General features: G+C 35.5%; 1 protein-coding gene across 2 annotated transcripts in view; it reads left to right on the top strand.

The window, feature by feature from the left end:
- The first annotated feature begins 439 nt into the window (after positions 1 to 439).
- LOC127847644 (ubiquitin-conjugating enzyme E2 E1-like) overlaps positions 440 to 24070 on the top strand; it is a 35803-nt gene continuing 12172 nt past the window's right edge. For both annotated transcript variants that reach the window (XR_008034095.1, XM_052379680.1), the window contains exons 1-3: positions 440 to 562; positions 967 to 1157; positions 10705 to 10755. Coding sequence is in view for 1 of the 2 variants with exons in the window: in XM_052379680.1 (XP_052235640.1) it covers positions 1006 to 1157; positions 10705 to 10755 (203 nt within the window). In the remaining variant the exon portion in view is untranslated. The remainder of the gene's footprint in view (positions 563 to 966; positions 1158 to 10704; positions 10756 to 24070) is intronic.

The following is a 24070-nucleotide window of genomic DNA, read 5'->3' as shown; positions in this document are numbered from 1 at the left end:
GGTCATTTGTCACATATGAATATAACGTAAACTATGATTTTTCATGCACTTGTCGATACCGTCGGGGACGGTCTCAATTTATAAGGATGCGTTGGTTGGTTATTTATCAACGATCGCTATAACAATTACTGTAATAATCGTTATCGTATTAATCTGCTGATCCCACTATTGGAGTACTGGGTTAGTTGTCATCATTCATTTAATAAAGGAACGCATATAATCATGCTTGTTCAAGCGTGAACAACTTGATGTACCCCACTTAATACATGGAATCGTCTAATGATCTTATAAGAGCTGGTACGTTTTCCTCCCTATTTCGTGTTGTGCGTTTTGATCGCCTTCGCGATTTTTTAATAACTGTGAAAATTTAATCAGAATGATATTTATCATATGTTTAATATTATTATTCATGATCATGTAACTGTTGGTTTATCCAAATAATACATGAGGTTTCCTGTATTTAATTTCCTTTCGTATGATTTATACGTGGGGTTCAAAAGGAATAGCCTTGGAAATAAATGCACGTTTGTCGAACACAGTCGGATTTTACTAATATTTAAAGGTGAGATTATCGTGTTTATTTTCATCAGAGGGATTCAAATTCTAGATATTTAAATAATTTAGACATTCTTTAATAATGCAGCTTGGTGTCAGTGGATAATTGTGTCTGTGTTTAAAGAAATTAACTCGTTTCCTATCGGTGTCTTTGTTATAATTTCTCTTGACACTCCAGAAAAGCAGTTAGTTTGTGTTAGAAGCATAGCATGATCTGTAAGTCTTAATACAATATTTAGATTTAATTAGAAAGTTTGACATTTTTTAGATGACTATATATAAGAACACATGAAGCAAAGTATCATTTTAATGCGTAGAATACAATTATTATGATGTGAACTGGATAAAATACATCAAATACTAAACAGAATTTATTTTAAAGAAATGATTTTTTTCATTATTTTCCTGAAGGTGATTGAGTCTCTTAAGAAATCTGCTCAGCAATTTAGAATGTCATCTGGAAGTTCTGGTCGTGGCAAGAAAAGGTCTCGCGCTCAAGCCAATGGAAGCGAAGAGGGTCAGAGCACATCGTCTAGTGGCCCAGCTCCTAAAACTACCAAGTCAAATGCAAACAACAAATTGATGAGCACTTCACTGAAAAGGTAGAGAAAAAACATTTATTTCCCTCTTGCACACTTTTGAGTTTCTTTTTTCATGAACTTTGCAAAATTTCTGTTGAACATCTGTGCAGATTTTTTCCCTTTGCTAGACTGGTCTGTGCTGATCAATGAATGCAGTGCAAGAGAATCTACGGTATGATTACCTCATTTGCATATAAGCTTGAACAAGCCCCTGTTTGTTTGTTCTTTAATTAATCAGAAAATTATCAACAAATATCATTCATGTTTTTTATTTTCTTTAATGTTGTAACTCACTTTTGTGGTATTTTGCTGTTGATAATGTAATAATTGCTTAAACAAATTCACTGCCTTATTCACCATATAGCTTATGGCTGAGCTATTTAAACGCAGAGTTTTTGGAGGGTTTACAACTCGCCTGATAGCTTAAACCTTGCAAGTGGCTGGGTTTGGTGTCAGGGCTGTTCTGAATCAGATAACTACATGTTAAATGATTTCAGAAAGGTTAGCACACCTTCAAAAAGATGATTGAGACCACTGCACTACTAGTTGTACTATCATTATATTTATACATGTAGTCAATAATAAGAAGTTTTGGGTTTATCATTATTTGAATGCAATTATGCAAGTACAGCGTTTTGCCTCACCACTTCATGGTACTGGTCCCATTGGGAAATGTATTAATTACTGAATACTTTATAAAAGTGAGTGATTTTCTGTGAAAGATTGTTTCTATTTAAATTATATTGAACACTCAGCAGTTGATGAAAGAGTGTTATAATCTGACAAGTATTAAATTCGACTTCTACAAACTCTTTATCTATTTCTTCAACAACTTGAGGTATAATTTCAGCTTGAATTTTGGTGTCAGACACCTGAGCTTCTACTTTAGGTTTAATCTCCATTTCTACTGACTTTTAAGTATTTTCTGTATTTTGTGGCATGGTACGGGCCTCAGCTACAGTGTTTTTTTTCTCACCATTTTGGGAATGGGGCCAGGTCCCTTTGGGAAAATTTGCCGCCTTGTGACTAAAATTGGGAAATTAGTGTTGTTGTTGTTTTGCTAACAAATGCTTCAAAATTGAGGATACAAGTGTGCCAGTATTATACTTACTTTAATAGGTTATATATTATATGGATGGGAGATAAACACAATATTAAGATCTACAAAAAAAAAAAATTTGGAAACTTTCCATTGGGAATTTTTAGCTCCCATTTGGAAAAAATACGTACTTTTTTCCATTGGAAATGAGTCCGGTTACCGGACCCGATTTTGAATGAAAAAGACCCACTGAGCTACAATGTCAGAAACATCCTGGCCTCAATATTTGATACATGATTCTCATTTCAGAATTGTATAAATGGGCGAGTGATAATCATTACCAGTAAATTTGTTTGGCTGAATCGGCTATGAGTGAATAACACAGATAATTTCAGTGGTTATGAGGCAGTCTGTTGGCTTTGTTATACTTACTACACTTATCGGTCCTGGTCCTGGCGGTGAACTCTTTCACGATAAAATCAAATCATGACCAGTAACTAAGAAGACTGATGATGGCAACCTGTGTAATACTCGTGGGAACGGTGCATTTCATGTTTATATATTGTCAAAATATTTATTTCGACATGTAAACCCTTTCAACAAAATATTATCGAATCAATAACACTCAATTGTAAATGTTTTATTGCATTCTCAAATGATAATAATTGAATGTGTAATCCAAAACACACTTCCCAAATGTAATGTACAGTCAATCTTGTTCTTGCGACCACTTGAATTAAGCGACTTTTGTCTTATGCGACCACTGTTAATCCCGCCCGAGCGTTTTAACTATATTTTCATATTGTATTTAGCGACTTTTGTCTTACGCGACCAGCGACCGCCGATTTTAGTGTACTTTGATGCTCGAGTCTTGAATTAAGCGACCGCTTTAAGGTATAAGTGGTAAATTTGTTGACCGTTCAGGGACAAATCAGTGTTGATTGTTTATCTAAGCCGATAACATGAAAGATTACGTCTTTGTTTTGATTTTACATCGGCCATTTCCTTGGTCTCGATCGCCGGTTCTGACCGGTGTTAATGCTGACTGCGTATCAATATTTGGTGTCGAATAATACAGTGAGGTATTGCCAACAGTCTACAGGTTAAAGAGTTTACTATCTGGGACGTTAAGTGACAAATTTTATCGCCGATTTTATTGCAGAAACAATGCACCAACGCTACAAACATTTTCACAGTGTTCGAGAGAGGTGTAAAAAATAAACTATTAATCGGTAACATGTTGCGAAATCTGTTCATTAAAAAATGTAATTGTTATTATGCTAATTAGTTTGTGTTAGCAAATTTCCAATCAGGCGTGTTTATTTAGTTTTAAATCAAGGTGTTATATTTATTTCCCTATGTACCATAATCGAGTCAGATATATATAAGCTTACATGCAGAAATTAAAATGTCAAAACGGAAAGTATTAACGTTAAATGAGAAAATTCGGGTATTGGAAGTGTCGAAGAGTAAAAGTGCACATACATTTAATCGCGAATGAGTTTGGAGTCGGAAAAACCCATTCTCCGTGCAAACCATTTACGTTGTATTTAGAATTAGAGAGAACAAATACAACTTATTTTAATTAAAAAATTGTTTTATTCATTTTATTTATATTTAGATTCATTTGATTACAAAGGCAGAAATCGCTGTGTCAAAAGGAGATAATCTGATATCTGGATTTAAAATCAAAGGTCCGCATTCATCACAAATGGCTTTTTTTTTTTTAAAGACCATTTTATTAAGAGACCACTTTTGGTTACTCCCTTAAGTGGGCTCTAAAAACAAGATTGACTGTAATTGTTAATGCAATGTTTGTTATCAAATTCTAGTTTCAAATCAATGTATTTTGTGGTGATCCTTTGTCCTGATAAAAAGCGGGCGAAAAGTATGCGGCATGTAAACTGTCAGGTCATTGGCAAAATGGCAAGGAAAGCGTGCATGTGTTGATTTTTAGCTCGGCTGTTTTCGGAGAAAACCCGAGGTATTGTCATAGCGTCGTGCTCAAACCTTTACATTTTGTTAAGGTTTTGAACATTGGCTCTTAAATCAAAGTGCTTCAACCTACAACTTTGAAACTTCACATGTAGTTCTTGATGAGTTCTACATGCCACACCCATTTTTGGGTCACTAGGTCAAAGGTCAAGGTCACTGTGACCTCTAAAAAATTTTATTCTGACAAGCTTTCAGTTATTAAAAACTGCACCCGCAGCAGAGCGTGGCACCCGTTATGCGGTGCTCTTGTTGTATAAAAACTTTTTAGCATAGAGAACATTGGAAGCTTTTAATTTCGGTTAAAAATTTGTTGTTCATTTAAACATTAAATCGCAAATGATTTGGAATAACCATTTTCTATAAATTAATTTAATATCAAACATGCTGTATCTTAATCGGTTTGGTCTTTTGGATGAGTCATTATCAAAATAAATTATTAACAAATGTACTATAGACAGAACTGATTAAACAAAAAAACAACATAAAACTGGATCTAGTGTTGGGTGTTGTGAAAGCACGCTTAGCAGGTATTCTGACCTATTGTGCTGGGATGTCCCGACAAAAGGGATTAACATGTGCGTATGCAATTCTTTGTAAAAATTTTTTCAGCACATTATATTGTAAATTGGGAATTCTTTTTATAATAGGGTAAAATGGTCATATTGGGAATGCTGCTGTTTTAAGGTACCTGGTACCAACTTTATTAACAGGAAAAATGCTGAATTATATAGTTTAATCCTGTGTTCAAATATTTTTCAACAATCCAATATATTGTGTTATATTATCTAATATAAAATGTATCAATATCTATGTGAAGCCGACAATGAAACAATTTGAAATTAACTTGTCCACGTTCTGTTTGTTTTTGTGGATGGAATATTATTTTAACTGGAGTTTATATTTAACCATATAAGGTGAAAAGACATTATTCTTAGATTACACACATTATTAATGTTGATGATTTAAATTAATGGCCAGGTCATATAAACAGATTGTAAGGCAAATGTGTGAAAATAATTGATATCCTTATGTCATAACTGGAATTTGGTGTTTTGGTCATAGATTTTATTTAATACAAACCGGCCCAATCTCTATTCTGAAGAAATTTATCTCAGCATTACAAAAGTTTGTCATTTAATCTGGACATAACATTTTTAGGCAGCTAATAAGTGGAGCATTGCAATCTGATAGAAAGAACTGATCAGTGGAAAGCCATTGTTGTGCATTGGTGATGTTTATTGACAAATTGATAGTGTTGAATAGAAAATCAGTCCCGTGTTTTAGAATGTCTAGCTTTTATTATACTTCCCTATACAAAGTGGAAAGAGGTATTATGGCAAAACCATGGATGTCTGTGCATCCTGCTGACCGAAGATGCACATTTTTTCTTAGATTTTAAATAATCACTACTTAAACTTGCTTGAATTATTTGTAATAGTATGAATTTAAGCATGTGCTATAATTTGTAATCATTCCGTGTAAAAAAATCAAAAGTTTTATTATATTCATTCTTTGTAAAAAATAACAAAAGTCATGTCCTTTTTATGCCCCTGAAGGAGGGCATATTGTGATCAGACCGTCTGTCTGTCTTTCCGTCACTCTTTGCGTTTAGGTTTCTGCATTAAGGTTTCGAAAAATGCTCATAACTTTTATGTCCCTTCAGAAAGCAACTTGATATTTGGCATGCATGTGTATCTCATGGAGCTGCACATTTTGAGTGGTGAAAGGTCAAGGACATCCTTCAAGGTCAAAGTTAAACAAAACTAATCCAAGGGAAGTAAAATAAGCTTCAAAGGGAGATTAAAATGATAAGAATATAATTTTTTAATTTTATCTGTACCTGCCAAATGATATAAAACAATTAATAAATCAAAGCGGCGCAGGTAAGGGTCATTGTGTCTCTCAATAAACAAATCTCTTTATTTCAACTTAAAATTTCTTCAACATTGTTGTTACTTTAGAATTTTTGTCTGAAACCACAAGGCTACAATGTTGAATTGTGACCGATTCAAAAAGTAGAACAACTTCATACCTGTACATCAGGAAGCTAAATGAAGCTTATGACGGAGACTAATGTACTGAAAAACAACAATTATCATTATTTTCACTCAATTAAATAATAAAGTGTAACAAACGCAAAATTATTGAAGAACTTGAAATGTTTCTGTTGTAAAAATATGTTGAAACTCGTGTAACATTTATATTAAGTATAATTGACTTAACTCTTTCAGTGCTGGAACCAAATTTTGAAGGCCTTTGCAAACAGTTTGGGTCCAGATGAGACGCCACAGAACGTGGCGTCTCATCAGGATCCAAACTGTTTGCTATTCTGATAGTATTCTTTGTAAAAAATAGAAGAAAATGCTAGTTTAATAAATTCAGCAGACAACATTTTAGCAGACGACAAATTTCCCAGCATGCAAAGGGTTAAAGGTGTTAAACCATCCAGATGGCCAAGTGGTTTACTTAATTTTAAGCCTCTTATTCCATAGGACGCTCGTTTGAGTCTTGCTGGGAACAAACTTTTCTTCCTTAAAAAATTATATTCTTATCATTTTAATTGACCTCAACATTTACATGGTTTAAATCTTGCAATAAATGCACTTATGCACATTAAAAAGCTCCAAAATTCGTGACCAAGTCCCTTTAATATTTGGTATGTAAAACTGTTAAATTAAAAAACTGTTAAATTATGATTCAAGGTTCTCTACAAATTTTTTTAGCTCACCTGAGCACAACGTGCTCATTGTGAGCTTTTGTGATCGCCTTTTGTCCTTCGTCCGTCGACAACATTTTGCCTTGTGAACACTCTAGAGGCCACATTTATTGTCCGATCTTCATGAAACTTGGTCAGAACATTTGTCTCATTGATACCTCGACTGAGTTCGAAACTGGGTCATGCTGGGTCAAAAACTAGTTAAAAAAAAAGGAAAACCGTGTGACCACTGTAGAAGTCACATTTGATGCCAAATCTTCATGTAACTTTGTCAAAATGTTTGTCTTAATGATATGTTGGTTGAGTTCAAAAATGGTTCCGGTCCGTTGAAAAACATGGCCGCCAGGGGGCGGGGCAGTATTCCTAGTATGGCTATAGAGAAACCTTGTGAATACTCTAGAAGTCACAATTTTTGCCCAATCATCATGAAACCTGGTGGAAACATTGGTTTCATTGATATCTTGAACAAGTTAGAAAATGGTCCAGATCGGTGAAAAAACATGGCCGCCAGGGGGCGGGGCTTTTTTCTCTATATGTATATAGTGAAAACATGTGAACACTCTAGAAGTCACATTTTTGGTCTAATCTTCATGAAATTTGGTCAGAACATGTGCTTTCTGGATATGACGGTTGAGTTTGATAATGGTTACGTTTGCTTGAAAAACATGGCTGCCAAGGGGCAGGGAATTTTTCTTTATATGGCTATTGTAAAATCTTGTTAACACTCTAGAGGCCACATTTATTGTCTGATCTTGATGAAACTTGGTCAGAAGATTCATCCCAATAATATGTTGGATGACTTCGAAAATGATGCCGGTTGGTTGAAAAACATGGCTGCCAGGGGGCGGGGCATTTTTCCTTATATGGATATAGTAAAACCTTGTTAACACTCTAGAGGCCACATTTATTGTCTGATCTTGATGAAACTTGGTCAGAAGATTCATCCCAATAATATCTCGGATGAGTTCGAAAATGATGCCGGTTAGTTGAAAAACATGGCTGCCAGGGGGCGGGGCATTTTTCCTTATATGGCTATAGTAAAACCTTGTTAACACTCTCGAGTCCACATTTATTTTCCGATTTTTATGAAACTTGCTAAGAATATTTTTCCCAATGATATCTTCGATGACTTAAAAAATGGTAACCTTTGATAAACATGGCTTCCAAGGGGCGGGGCATTTTGCCTTATATGGCTTTATATGGCTATAGTAAAATCTTGTTAATACTCTAGAGGCCACATTTATTGTCTATTCTTCATAAAACTTGGTCAGAAGATTCATATCAATAATATCTTGGACAAGTTCGAAAATGATGTCGGTTGGTTGAAAAACATGGCCGCCAGGGGGCGGGGCATTTTGCCTTATATGGCTATAGTAAAACCTTGTTAACACTCTAGAGGCCACATTTATTTTCCGATCTTCATGAAACTTGCTCAGAAGATTTGTCCCACTGATATCTTGGATGAGTTCAGAAATGGTAACCTTTGCTTGAAAAACATGGCTGCCAAGGGGCGGGGCATTTTTCCTTATATGGCTATATATGACTATAGTAAAATCTTGTTAACACTATTTAGGCCACATTTATTGTCCAATCTTCATGAAACTTGGTCAGAAGATTCATCACAATAATATCTTGGAAGAGTTCGAAATTGATGCCGGTTGGTTGAAGACCATGGCCGCCAGAGGGCTGGGAATTTTTCCTTATATGGCTTTAGTAAAACCTTGTTAACACTCTAGAGGCAACATTTATTGTCCAATCTTGATTAAATTTGGTCAGAAGATTGATTTGTCTTAATGATATCTTGGATGAGTTCGAAAATTGTTATGTTTGCTTGAAAAACATGGCTGCCAAGGGGCGGGGCATTTTTCCTTATATGGCTATATAAGGCTATAGTAACATCTTGTTAACACTCTAGAGTCCACATACAGTGGAACCCCTCTAAACTGACAGCCCCGGGACCGAGAGGAAATTCCTGTTAAGAGAGGATTCCGGTTAAGAGGGGACAATGACTTTTTTACTTTCAGAAGGTCAATTACATAGCCTAATATGGAAAAAAACACCTTCAGCAAATGTTCATAGTTTATATATTAAATTCATTCATATTGCATCACAAAACAAAACACGTCGCTTAATCTGTTGATTCGAAAGCAATATTAATCACAACATAGATCAAACAGTGCACCCTGAAAAACAAACAAATTTATACATGCGTGCATGTGTTAGGCTAATTTAGTTCCTTTTCATACTAAAAAAACATGTACGCCGACTTTTTTTCGCCCGATATCCCCGATCGTCGACTTTCCTACCTGATATTTCTTTGACCGCATCTTGAGTATAGGTTTTGGCAACATCTCTGAGTCTTTTATCAGTTTGATTTTGTCTTCAATTCAACGCGCCATCGCTTAGAAGGAGGTTCGGACATTTTTAGTCTTAGTTATCTTAAGTACCAATTTGAAAATCTAAATGAATATCTGAAAATCACCATTGTCTATGACACTAAATTAGCAATTGTAATAAACAATACAAAATTTAATAGCATAAACATGATTAAAATTTAGCACGGATCCTATATAAAAAATAAAACACACTAAAGAACCCTATGTTTGTTATCCGTAATTATACTCAGTATTATCACATTTATTGAGCGTTATGTACATTACATGACAAGTATCTTAAAATTGTTTTGCGATTTTTACAGTCTGCACATTTTTCGACCATCTGTATTAATTTCACACGTCTTTAATCCGCTTTTCACAACTTTTTGACACTAGATCTGAGGTGCAATAAACCGGCCCTGAGCGGTTTAGAGAGGTACAATTACGTATGGTATTACCCAATTTTCATCAAAAGAATGACCGGTATTCGGAATTGAGGGGATTCCGGTCTTGAGGAGATATTTTACGCATGGTTTTATAGGGGAAAAAATGGGACCGGACAATTTGTCCGGTTTAGAGAGGATTCCGGTATAGAGAGGATCCGGTTTAGAGGGTTTCCACTGTAGTCCAATCTTCATGAAACTTGGTCAGAAGATTCATCCCAATAATATCTTGGAAGAGTTCAAAAATGATGCCGGTTGGTTGAAAAACATGGCCACCAAGGGGGCGGGGCTATTTGCATTATATGGCGTTGGTAAAACCTTGTTAACACTCTAGAGGTCACATTTATTTTCCGATCATCATGAAACTTGGTCAGAAGATTTGTCCCAATCATATCTTGGATGAGTTCGAAAATGGTTTTGGTTGCTTTAAAAACATGGCCACCAGGGGTGGGGCATTTTTCCTGATATGGCTATATATGGCTATAGTAAAACCTTGTTAACACTCTAGAGGCCACATTGATTGTCCAATCTTCATGAAATTTGGTCTGAAGATTGGTCTCAATGATATCTGGGATGAGTTTGAAAATAATTATGTTTGCTTGAAAAATAAAGCTTCCAAGGGGCGGGGCATTTTGCCTTATATGGCTATAGTAAAATCTTGTTAACACTCTAGAGGCCACATTTACTGTCCGATCTTCATGAAACTTGGTCAGAAGATTCATCCCGATAATATCTTGGACGAGTTAAAAAATGATGCCAGTTGGTTGAAAAACATGGCTGCCAGGGGGCGGGGTCATTTTTCCTTATATGGCTATAGTAAAGCCTTGTTAACACTCTAGAGGCCACATTTATTTTCCGATCTTCGTGAAACTTTGTCAGAAGATTTATCCCAATAATATCTTGTTATCTCAGGTGAGCGACTTTGGGCCTTTCAGGCCCTCTTGTTTTGTAGAGTTTCTGGGCGAAATGTGATGTTAAACAGTTTTCTTTCTGTTTGCAGGATACAGAAGGAGCTTGCTGAAATAACGCTTGATCCCCCGCCAAATTGCAGGTATTTTACTTTTGAATCCAAAAAAGCTTGTGAAGTTGGGTAGCACTTTTGTTATTAAATGTTTATCATTGCTTGTATAACAAAACTGGTGAATTTCCGTTTATATATCAGACATGACTTTGTTTTCTGTAAAATTTAATGATGCAGGTCTTTCTTTCGACTCAATACAGCCAAATAGCTCAAGGAAATTATTGACCCAAAAGTTGTTAATTAAACACACAGGTTATGTTGGGAACTTGCTTAATTGTATGGTAAAACAAGATCAGTATGAATGATATTGGGGACATGTATCTGATTAAATTATCAACTGACTTGTATCAAAGTGAATGAACTGCATGTTCTTAAATAATTTTAACCCAAAGCAAAGTGAAAATGGCTATGTGCAAATAGCATAAACCAGAACAGCCTGTGAGTAACTCGCAGTCTGTTCCGGTTTTATGCTGAATATAAGGTTTGGAGATGACCCATAACCCTTTCAGTGCGGCAACCGAATTTTGAAGGCCTTTGCAAACAGTTTGGATCCAGATGAGACGCCACAGAACGTGGCGTCTCATCAGGATCCAAACTGTTTGCTATTCTGATAATATTTTTTGAAAAAAATCGAAGAAAATGCTAATTTTAGAAATTCAGCAGACGACATTTTAGCAGACGACAAATTTCCCAGCATGCAAAGGGTTAAAAACTTGAATCTAGTAAGAAAGGTCTTAAATTGAATATAACTTTCTAAGGGACTACAAATGCGTGAAGATATGTATCTAACTGGTAAAGGGTTAAAATCTTTGTTGAGGAGACCATTATTTGACTGGGGATACTTTCTGATCATGTGGACAGTGATTATTGGAGTCACATTCTTTTGTTGACTTGTTAAACTGTCAAGTATGATCTATACTGCTATTACTGTTGAATATCTTTGACATGTTATTTAACCATGACATTTCTCTATATGAAACACAGACATATTACAGGAATATAACACCTAATTGAAGCCCAACTACCTTATGCACCTTTTATTGGTAGTTAATTATGAGTTGTTGGTAAACTGTCCATGTAAATATAGGCAAGGCTATATAGTTTACATTCATTTAACAAACTTTGTAGCAATTGAATGGGGATTTTTTAGACACTACATAATTTTATCATCGAAAAAATAAAACTTTTGAGACTATTTTCCAGAATTATCCACTATTTATATAAGGAATATTCAATACATATGTTTTTGCTAATAATAATAATCTATTATTAACTGCTCCTTAATTTTTCCCTATTGATAAGATTTCATCTTAATGTAAAGTTCCCTATTTAATTGGGTTTAGGGGCCATTCCTTTCTCTAAGGGGCAGTGATGTAACATCAGTACATTAGGCTTTTAAATGGGCCACTTGTTTGGCATTCACTCCTTTTCACTCAGTATGCATTGCTTGAACAGCAGTAAAGCTGGTGAAGGCAAATATAGGGTTAAGGTAATGCTGTTTATACCAACCTACAAGTCGCCTAGTGACTGTGTGTCTGTGAAATGGGGTTCAACCTTACTTCGCGGTAAGTATTGTCACCTGCATTTAGCGGTTACTGAACTGATACAGTTACAGGAATATCTTCAAAATAACTAATATCAAAGTATGTGACATGTTTTAACCCTCTCCCACTCAGAAGCAAACTAAAAATGGCTATGTGCAAACAGCATTAAACCCAAACAGCCTGCGAGTATCTCGCAGTCTGTTCAGGTTTTATGCTGTTTGCTGCTCATCAGTATCTTATGGTTGGAAATGAAGCCTTTAAAACTTGAATCTAATAAAAAAGGTCTATGATTCAATTAAACTTCCTTAGGGACTACACATGAGTCAAAATATGTATCTCAGTGATAAAGGATTAAATCATTATTGCAAACATAATATATTAACAATAAACCTGAACGCAAGCGCCTGACATCAGAGAACCCATTCAAGTTTGTGGCACTGTTAGTCTTGTCAAAGTAAAAATGATGTTATGTGGTTTCAAACCTGTGTTATAAAACAAAATTTACTTAAGATAAGTTGTTCTAAGCTTGGAGTTGTTTCAATGCAATGATTGTGCTGAGTGATTTTCTAGCTTTTGGTCTTTTTTTTGTCCCCTACCGGTTTCACCGGAGGGGACTTATGGTTTGCGCTCTGTGCGTCTTTGAGTCTGTCTGTCTGTCTGTCACACTTTTCTGGATCCTGCAATAACTTGAAAAGTTCTTCATATTTTTTCATGAAACTTGAAACATGGATAGATGGCAATATGGACATTATGCACGTCATTTCATTTTGTTCCTACGTCAAAAATTCTGGTTGCTATGGCAACAAATATAATTAAAAAAATCTGACAATGGTGGAAATTTCTGACAATTGTGGAGCCGATAGGGGACATATATTGCTTGGCAATTTTTTTGTTTTTAATTAACTCTTTTCCACTTTGATACGTATTTGACCACAGATACGTATTTGACCACGTAGATACGTATTTAGTCGCATGTGTAGTCTCTTAGAAGGTTAATTTTAATTAAATTACTTTCTTACTAGATTCAAGTTTTGAAGGCTTCATTTCTTATCTTTTGATACTTAGATAGGCAGCAAACAGCTTAAAACCTGAACTGAAAGTGAGTTACTCGCAGCGAGTTACTCGCAGGCTGTTCCAGTTTTATGCTGATTGCACTTTTCCATTTTCAATTTTCTTCTGAGTGGGAAAGGGTTAAATGATAAAATAAACTGACCGACTATCTAAAAAGGGGTCATCTTACAATAGCTGACATTTGCCTACAGCAGCTACTTTGACCATTTCCCTTGACTGGCTGCAGTACACAGCTTGTACTGAAGTAGTAACATAAATATTTGAGCCCTGCTATATGAAAAGGGGCTTAAATGCATGTGCATAAAGTATCGTCCCAGATTAGCCTGTGCAGTTCACAGAGGCTTATCAGGGGTGACACTTTTATGATTACTTTCTTTTAAAGAAAGTCTCTTCTTAGCTGAAATCTAGTTTAGGCGGAAAATGTCGTCCCTGATGAGCCTGTGCCTCGCCCTGTGAAAAGGGGGTTTAATGCATGTGCGTAAAGTATCGTCCCTGATTAGCCTGTGCAGTTCGCACGGGCTAATCAGGGACGACACTTTCCGCTTTTCTGGTATTTTTTTGGTACTGAAAGTCTCTTTTTGGCAAAAATCAAATTTAGGCGGAAATTGTTGTCCCTGATGAGCCTGTGCAAGCTCATTTAGTAACTGAATAATCTAATCAAATTAGCAGGTGAGTCATCTATGATGTTGCAGTGATGTATATCTATGGTTTTGAAAGCTGAATCTATTTTTGATGAGGTGATGATATTTGTCTAGGGTTTAATATATGTCAGTGAATTTAACAGTTTGTAGTGACTTTTGTTTAACTTAAGTAACTTGATTCATGTTCATTTAAATACCACTTTGGTACCTGCAGACACCTTTTCGCGTCTTGGATTTAGTGAAATTTAAAATCCTTGTGACAAAAGGAGAAATTGCGCAGAAAGAGCAATTTTTTCAAGGTTTAATAATGTAAAACGGTATATCTTGATTGGTATCTACAATTCATTAAAATTGATCTAAAGTTGTCTGCTGAAAATTGTTACTAATGAGATACACAACGCCTCTTGATTTTTAGCTCGGCTGTTTTCGGAGAAACTAGAGGTATTGTCATAGCCAGCTCGCCATCCGCCATCCGCCGTCCGCAACGTGCTAAAACCTTTACATTTTGTTAAGGTTTTGAACATTGGCTGTTTAATCAAAGTGCTTTAACCTACAACTTTGAAACTTCACATGTAGCTGCACCTTGATGAGTTCTACATGCCACACCCATTTTTGGGTCACTAGGTCAAAGGTCAAGGTCACTGTGACCTCAAAAAAAACAAACAACTTCTGACAAGCTTTCATTTATTAAAAACTGCACCTGCAGCCGAGCGTGGCACCCGTTATGCGGTGCTCTTGTTTTGATTGTGGGATATTTTTTGTTTAGAATGATATCTTCTTCTTAGTCATGCTTCCATGTCCAATCCCACAGGGAATTTTAACCAATAAAACAAGCCATTATCTTATTTTACATGCAGGCAGAATTTGCTTTGTCATATTCATTGTTACCTGTTCGCTTTTGTTGTTTTTATTGTTATTGGATCAAATGATTATTGGAAGAGTTTGTAAAAGAAAGGTGAAAGTTTATTTGTCATATATCATCAGATTGTTGATGATAACAGAACATTTGTTTCAGCCAGTCCTCCCTCTGTATACAATTTAGTGATAATGGAATATATACCCGTTGTTCCTACATAAATGTGATAAACATTTTTATTTTAAAGTATTTTACTGTTATAATTTCAGCCACCAGCTTTTAATAAATACGGAATCAGCTGTGATAAAATACATTAACTACACTCTTGAAATCCCTATCTTCAAATAGTATTGACAAAATACTGTCAGAAAATTACTTATTTATATAAATACCATGAAATGCACAGTTTTTTTTTTAAAAACACCAAAATAAATTTATAATATTCATTGCAAGTTTGACGTCTTATTCCAAATACACGTAATGCATTGTTCAGAGAAAATGCTTCAAAACCTGTTCTAGAATCAAATGCTGGAAAATCTACCCTAGAATCAAATGCTTAAAAACCTGTCCCAAGATAAAATTGTAAAAAACCTGTCCCAGAATCAAATGTTGGAAAACCTGTCCCAGAATCATTTGTGGGAAAGCATGTCAATGATTCAAATATGAGAAAACCTGTTTTAGAATAGAATACTATCAACAATTTACCATGATAATTTATCATAATAAAATGCGGAAACAAAAGCTTGAAACAAATCTTAGGAAAAAATGTTTGAAAAGCTGGAAAACATGTCTGGGAATAAAATGCTTGAAAACATAACCCATAATCAAATGCTGGGAAACATGTCCCATTATCAAATGCTGGGAAACATGTCCCATAATCAAATTCTGGGAAACATGTCCCATAGTCAAATTCTGGGAAATATGCCCCATAACCAAATTCTGGGAAACATGTCCCATAATCCAATGCCGGGAAACATGTCCCATAATCAAATTCTGGGAAACATGTCCCATAATCAAATGCTGGGAAACATGTCCCATAATCAAATGCTGGGAAACATGTCCCATTATCAGTTGCTGGGAAACATGCCCCATAAAATCAAAGGCTGGGAAACATGTCTCATTATCAAATGCTGGGAACATGTCCCATAATCAAATGCTGGGAAACATGTCCTGTATTCAAATGCTGGGAAACCTATCCCATAATCAAATGCTGGGAAACATGTCCCATAATCAAATTCTGAGAAACATGTCCCATAATCAAATGCTGGGAAACATGTCCCATAAACAAATGCTGGAAAACATGTCCCATAATCATGCTTGAAAACATGTCCCATATCCAAATGCTTGAAAACATGTCCCATAATCAAATGCTGGGAAACATGTCCCATATTCAAATGCTTGAAAACTTGTCCCATAATCAAATGCTGGGAAACATGCCCCATAATCAAATGCTGGGAAACATGTCCCATATTCAAATGCTTGAAAACATGTCCCATAATCAAATGCTGGGAAACATGTCCCATATTCAAATGCTTGAAAACATGTCCATAATCAAATGCTGGGAAACATGCGACATAATCAAGTTTTCGAACACTTGTGTAAGAATAAAATGCTGGAAAGTCTGTTCAAGAATTAAAAGCTTGAAAACTGTGCCAGAATCAAAGGCTGAGAATTGTGTCCCATAAATAGAAGCTGGAAAACATGTTTCCAAATCAAATACCGTACTTGAAAACATGTTTAATAATTAAATGCTGGATAATTTTATGTTAAAGATTTATCTGTTGATTTAAAAAAGAAGAGTTAAATTATTTTTCTTTAATATCTGAAGGTGGGATCTCGCAATAAATGACACTATCTGGGTTGACATAAAGGGATGTCTTATATGGCCTCAGGGCCGAGATTGCGACTGCGACTGCTGAAAGCTAATCAATATTGAAGTTTTCTAGCTTGGGTTATATACAATCTAGCCTCTCTCTGTGAAAACAGGAAAACAGGGCTTATTGCATGTGAGTAAAATGGTGTCCCAGATTAGCCTGTGCAGTCTTCACAAGCTGATCAGGGATGACACTGTGCCCTTTTGTCCCAGATTAGCCTGTGCAGTCTTCACAAGCTGATCAGGGATGACACTGTGCCCTTTTGTCCCAGATGAGCCTGTGCAGTCTTCACAAGCTGATCAGGGATGACACTGTGCCCTTTTGTCCCAGATTAGCCTGTGCAGTCTTCACAAGCTGATCAGGGATGACACTGTGCCCTTTTGTCCCAGATTAGCCTGTGCAGTCTTCACAAGCTGATCAGGGATGACACTGTGCCCTTTTGTCCCAGATTAGCCTGTGCAGTCTTCACAAGCTGATCAGGGATGACACTGTGCCCTTTTGTCCCAGATTAGCCTGTGCAGTCTTCACAAGCTGATCAGGGATGACACTGTGCCCTTTTGTCCCAGATGAGCCTGTGCAGTCTTCACAAGCTGATCAGGGATGACACTGTGCCCTTTTATGGTATTTTGTGTTGAAAGGAAGTGTCTTCTTAGCAAAAATACAGTTTAGGTGGAAAGTATTGTTCCTGACAATCTCAGAAAAAATGAAATAATAATAATTATAGAGAACAAAGAATTGCTTGCGAAGCGGGAAAGGTCCATAAAAAAGCATGGCTTATTTTAACATACATTGGTTCCATACATCATCATACACAGTATTCTTGCTATGGTAGGTATTACGAGGAGATGAATGTTAGAATTGCTATCGAAGTTTAGGTATTCTCACTGTTCTGGATTATATTTTAGCTTGCCACTTTGCCAACCTATGGGATGTTCTTTCCTTTGTGAAATGCTATTATTTATTGAACACCATAAATTGATGATGTTTAATTTTGGTGTACTATAGATGATGTTTGAAGACATGAAATAGCCATAGACACACACAATTAAAGAAAATTGCTTGGTGGGTTTCAATATGGGCCTTGGGCCACAGGCTACAAATGGGCTTGAGGAACCAAAATCTTTTGTAAGACGGTCTGGCAGTGGTGGACTGTTGAGGGCCAGATTTGTGCTGTCGTCTTGGATACCCAATCTTGGTCACTCACTAAGGTGTTTTAACCCTTTCCCACTCAGAAGCGACATGAAAATGGCTATGTGCAAACAGCATAAAACCAGAACAGCCTGCGAGTAACATGTTTAGGTTTTATGCTGTTTGCCGCTCACCTGTATCTTAGGGTTGAAAATGAAGCCTTTAAAACTAGAATCTTGTAAGAAAGATCAAAGTACATGTCTAAGTGGTGAAGGGTAAAGCCAATTTTTAGGCTTTGCACTTGTTTATTTAAAAGCTTTGTTCTTTGTTTGGAAGTTACAACACCAAGGATGTATTAAAGCTGTCACCACCAAGGATGTGTTTGAACAAATTTTTTTCATTTTAATAGACAGATTTTGTACTGTTGAGTGGGGATCATCTGTCAGTGCTAATTACACTAATGGATTGTAGGCCTAGATACTACTGTTCAGAAATCACTCTTTAGTGTGGAGTGTATGTGGGGATTTGAAAGGCTATTAATAATTATACCATTAGGGGTGAGGTAGCGAAAAAATTAAATGAACCACATTTTTATGCCCCCCCTCTGTCATTGTGTCAGTCAGTCATTGTATGTGTGTGTCACAAAACTTTAACCTTGTTTAAACTTTTATAACTTTTGCAATATTGAAGATAGCAACTTCATTTTTGGCATGCATGTGTATCTCATGGAGCTGCACATTTTGAGTGGTGAAAAATAAAGGTCAAGGTCATTCTTCAAGGTCAAAGGTCAAATATCATTGTTTTTTTCTTTCCTAAAACTTTAACCTTCGTTTGAGTTTGGTCATAACTTTTTTAATATTGAACATAGCAACTTGATATTCATGGCATGCTTGTGTATCTTATGGAGTGGTGAAAGGTCAAGGTAAAAAACACAAATTCAAAGAGGCGCATTAGGGGGCATTGTGTTTCTGACAAACACATCTCTTGTTCTACATTACCTTCTACATTAAACTTTAGAAATAGTTAGCCAAGCCAAACAATTGCCTGGCAAGTGAACAATTGCAAAACAATATAGAATCACTCTTTCAACACAGTGCAATGAAAGAAAGATGAAAACTGGGGTATGATAATGGAGTATAAAAAAAATTCTGTCATTATCATTATTACAAATGTTTTTTTGGGTTGATATTTCATCTGATGCTGATTAATGGAGCTTTCCAAAACTAACGAGATACTCTATTAGCATTTATTATGCCCTTGGATTGTTTCCTTTGTGCATTTTTTTGCGCTTGGTTTTACGTTTGCGTTTGTGCATGTGTTTCACCATTAAACGATACCAAAACTGTATTTTAGAGTTGAAGTGCGTTACATCTTTTACTTGATTTTAGTTTAAAGAATATAATTGAGCCATGCTCTGGGAAAACAGGGCTTAATGCATGTGTATAACCCTTTGCATGCTGGGAAATTTGTCGTCTGCCAAAATGTCATCTGCTGAATTTCTAAAATTAGCATTTTCTTCAATTATTTTCAAAGAATACTATCAGAATAGCAAACAGTTTGGATCCTGATGAGACGCCACGTTCTGTGGCGTCTCATCTGGATCCAAACTGTTTGCAAAGGCCTTCAAAATTCGGTTGCAGCACTGAAAGAGTTTAAGTATGGTCCTAGATTTGCCTGTGCAATCCTCAAAAGCCAATCAGGCGCCTGAACTGAATTTCACTAAGAATTGACTTCCTATCAACCAAAAATACCGTAAAAGAGGAAAGTGTTGTCATTGATCAGCCTGTGCGTCACTGATCAGCCTGTGAGTCACTGATCAGCCTGTGCGTCACTGATCAGCCTGTGCGTCACTGATCAGCCTTTGTTAGGCTTATATTCATCATAATAATGTTAACCCTTTTAAACTCAGAAGTGAAGTGAAAATGGCTATGTGCAACTAGCATAAAATCACTCGCAGTCTGTTTAGGTTTTATGCTGACTGCTGCTCATCAGTATGTATAATGGTTGGAAATGAAGCCTTATAAACTTCAATACAGTAAGAAAGTTCTTTAATTAAAATTAACTTTCTTAAGGACTACAAATGCGTCATAATACCTATCTAACTGGTAATGGGTTAAAATTTATTCATGAATAAAGATGATTGTTTTGTTATTGTCTTATTATTGCCTTGAAAGTGTTAAGTTTATGTTTGCAATCAGTAACAGATATACATCAAGTGACTGAATCATGCCCCATCTCAACTTGTGGACTCGTTGATTTTCATCAACATGAAATTTGGCGTATTCATAAAATTTGGCATTTTTGTTTGATCCTGATTTGTGTTTTTTATGTGTTTATAATATGCGTTGTTAGACTTGGGACTTAAACTTTCATTTGACATTTGATTTCGCGGGGCCTACACAAATTCTTGAAAATTATTGTCCTACGGATAATATTGGTTACATAGTACTCAAAATTCTGCATCACCGCTCGCTACTTCCGGATGGGCAAGCTCAGTCCGTAGAGGGCTGGACTGTGTATTCCAGCCACATAAGTGTGGTGGGAATGGTAATGAAATCATTTCTATGGCCTTTCCACCTCCTATCTCTGATAATAATAGGGCAGTTGTCAAATAATGGCATAAGTGTGTGCATGTTATAGTGAGAAAATGCTTAGATCCCTTGGATTGGCATAGCTTACTCTGATGTTAATGTTAATGTATGTTAATTAACCAGGACGTGTGAATAGACTGCAACACTTTTTAACCCATTTATGCCTTAAGTGGACTCTCCCATCCTTCTAACTTGGATCAATTTATTTCCAAAATGAGGGATGTCTAGTATATTTATTTCTATATTTAGAATATTTCTTACAGAAATTCTTTTAAGCAAACAGCGCAGACCCTGATGTGAAGCCGCATCATGTGGCGTATCATCTGGGTCTAAGCTGTTTGCTAAGGCCTTTTTTCTAGATGCTAGGCATAAATGGGTTAACCAGGTGTAAATAGACTGCAACACTTTTAAGAATCGCAAAAATCCGAAAACAGCAAACAAACCCTACATGTTTCTATCACTGTATTTTAGTGTCAACTTTACATTTGTGGCAACTTATAAGCTGGTATTGACATGCTGTAAAAAAGACCCTAATTGCCTACAGTAAAGGTTGCAGATTTTCCATTAAACACATTCAATATTCAACACTAGCAAAAGAATGGGAAAAATGCAAAGGTTGCCCTGAAAGTCGGGAAGAAAGGAATAGAATACTTGAGCCCTGCTCTGAGAAAATGGGATTTAATGCATGTGCTTTAAGTGTCGTCCCAGATTTGGCTGTGCAGTCTGCGTAGGCTTATCAGCAACCACAATTTCAGCTTGTATGGAATATTTCATTAAAAAGAAGTCTGTTCTTAGAGGAAATCCAGTTTAGGCGGGACATGTCCCTGAGAAGCCTCTGCAAACTGCACAGGCTACCGTAGGACAACACTTTACATAAGAAGGGAAGTGAAAATGGCTTTTGCAACCAGCATAAAACCAGAACATCCTGCGAGTATCTCGCAGTCTGATCAGGTTTTATGCTGTTTGCTGCTCATTAGTATATAAGGCGTAAAAATGAAGACTTTAAACTTGAATTTAGTAAGAGAGGTGTTTAATTAAAATTAACTTTCTAAGGGACAACAAATGGTTTAAATATGTTTCTAAGTGGTAAAATAAGTTTCTAAGTGGTAAAATACATTTCTAAGTGGTAATGGGATAAACCCAGTTTTCTCAGTGCGAGGCTCATTAATCAATATTGTACGTAAAGCAAGGATCAAGGATGGGTAATCCAGCCAATAACCTGACTGAACTGTGACATGTCTGACTGTGTGATACCATTATCAATATGGGCTGCATCAATGTGTTCTGGCTTGGAGGTTTCTGCAAGTGGGTCTGGTTTTTGCAGGAATATTCTGCCAGACTGCTTGTGTTCTGACTACCTGCTGTGGAGATAGGGAATGTTATGTAAAAAAACAAAAACAGACTTTTTATCATGTTTGGAATTTTTGGTTACAAATGGAAGCATTTTTTGACACACGTGTCTTACGCAGGTTATGACCTATCTCATGTTTGTTTTAGTCTAATTAAATTTGAAGGTATGACTGAATTAAGGTTCATGTAAAGTCCCAAAATGACCCCATATAGATGAAATTTTAAAATATAAAAATGATCAGTTATACCCAAAATAAGTTAATGAAATTTACATATGGTTGCAATAATCACATTTTTATTCCATATATATGTACACAATAAAAAAAAAAAACACTCACAAATGGTAGTAATAATGTAATTATTATCAAAAATATTGCAAGGTATGGCAAATTCTCAATTTCATTAAAAAAACACAAATGCACCAAATAAAAATACCAACAGTATATGCAAGTTATATGTAAGGTACTCCGAGCATTGAATTGCGTCAATACAGCCCCACAAAGACACTATGCGTATTTCAAAATGAACATGTCAATGCCATGAGTCGCTATTTATAGATTTTGGAAAAATACTAACTTTCTGCGCGCATAGCATGCGATCAATAAGAGTTATGATCTTATAAAATAAAATTAATGAAAATATATCATTTTCATAATATCTCCATAACAATGACACTTACTTGAAACGCACTATTTGAAAAGAATCTTGATATAATTGACTCTCCTCCCGATTTAATTTCATCGGTCGTCCATCTTGGTCAGAAATGTGTATTGATTCGTATTTGCGAATTTGTTAAATATTGCTTATATTAAATATTTACTTTATGACATAACTTGAAATTACCTCATAAACAAATTATACAAATTTTAGAACAAACGGATCGTGAGTAATTTATCAATGATCGATTTTGAAACGAAATATTTTTCGAATATACTTCCGGCAAATAATGGCTTCCTGAACAAGTAAACATGACAAGACAATAACAAATGCACTTTTTCATCGATGACAAGGTTTTTATAGAAATGTAAGTGTTGGTTTAATATGTGCGTGTGCCCAACATTTGTATAATTCATTTTTCCGATCCCACAAATATTATGCCTAGATCGTTAATTGAAATATTGTTATGTCGACTTCCTTGAAACCGGATGTTTTATGCCCCACATGTTTAACTAACGTGTATGGAGTTCGAGATGTGACATAAACATGTTGTAATTTGTTTTAAGGTAGCCAATTAGTCGTCTTTCCGAGTCCTATATATTTCAAATGAACAATCAAAGTGTTTTCCCTTTTGGTAATATAGTTTATTTTTTGTAATTGTGTCATTTTGTGACTATAATGAGTACTGTATTGCGAGTAAATAAGTAATTTTGAAAATGAAGGTTCACTGGTAAGTCCACCATACTTAAAGTAGTTCCCAATTATTGTTAACTTTTGACATTTTTTTTATGTTTTTCTTTTCCTTATTTTAGGATTGTTGGTGTGTGTTGTGTGGACTTTTCATTTGTAGTACCTAACATTAAGTGTATACAATATTTTGACCAAAGGAATTTGTTCAATTTAACTCCGTTTGTTATTTTGATAATTTCATGCATGCGCTGTATATTTCTTCAAAAGCAACATTTTGCATCATATTTTTTTTTATTAGCATTTTCTTATATGTTCTACAAGTGTTTACGAGGCTATTGACTTATAAATTGAATTTATTGCCATAATATTTATTGAAGTATTTCTATGTGAAGAATACGCCTTTTTACACTTTACATGAACCTTAATAAATTGAAGATTCATTTTTAAACCAAAACTGTGAAATAGAAAACTGGCAAACCTCTTTATGCTGACTATGGTTACATTAATTGGTAATTTTATTTCATCTTCTTTATGTAGTAAATCGTAAAGAAAATTATCATTATGTATGGGCTAATTTGAAATGTATAAGGATGCAGCAACACTGTTTGCAACAAGTGTTGAGTATAAAACAATTTTATCCCCAATAAAAAGACATAGCAGATAAAACAGTTATACACTCATCATTGGACATCAATACAGTTTGAGTTTGCCCTTTTATATTTGGCACATTGTCACTGCCACAGTGTTTATACTTAAAGGCTATGTTCTCATACATGTATTTAGCAATTACTACCAAATTGCATTATGTTCACTATTCAATTTTATATCATGAAAGTATTGTTGTTTCTCATCCTGGCATTTGTAAAAAAAGAGTTAATTGTCCCCTACCGGTTTCACCGGAGGGGACCTATGGTTTGGGCTCTGTGAGTCTGTCTGTCTGTCA

The sequence above is a fragment of the Dreissena polymorpha genome, chromosome 10, assembly GCF_020536995.1.
Source record: "Dreissena polymorpha isolate Duluth1 chromosome 10, UMN_Dpol_1.0, whole genome shotgun sequence".
In the NCBI taxonomy this organism is placed as follows: domain Eukaryota; kingdom Metazoa; phylum Mollusca; class Bivalvia; order Myida; family Dreissenidae; genus Dreissena; species Dreissena polymorpha.
The sequence above is the reverse complement of the archived record's forward strand: the minus strand, read 5'-3'. Positions and strand labels throughout refer to the sequence as shown.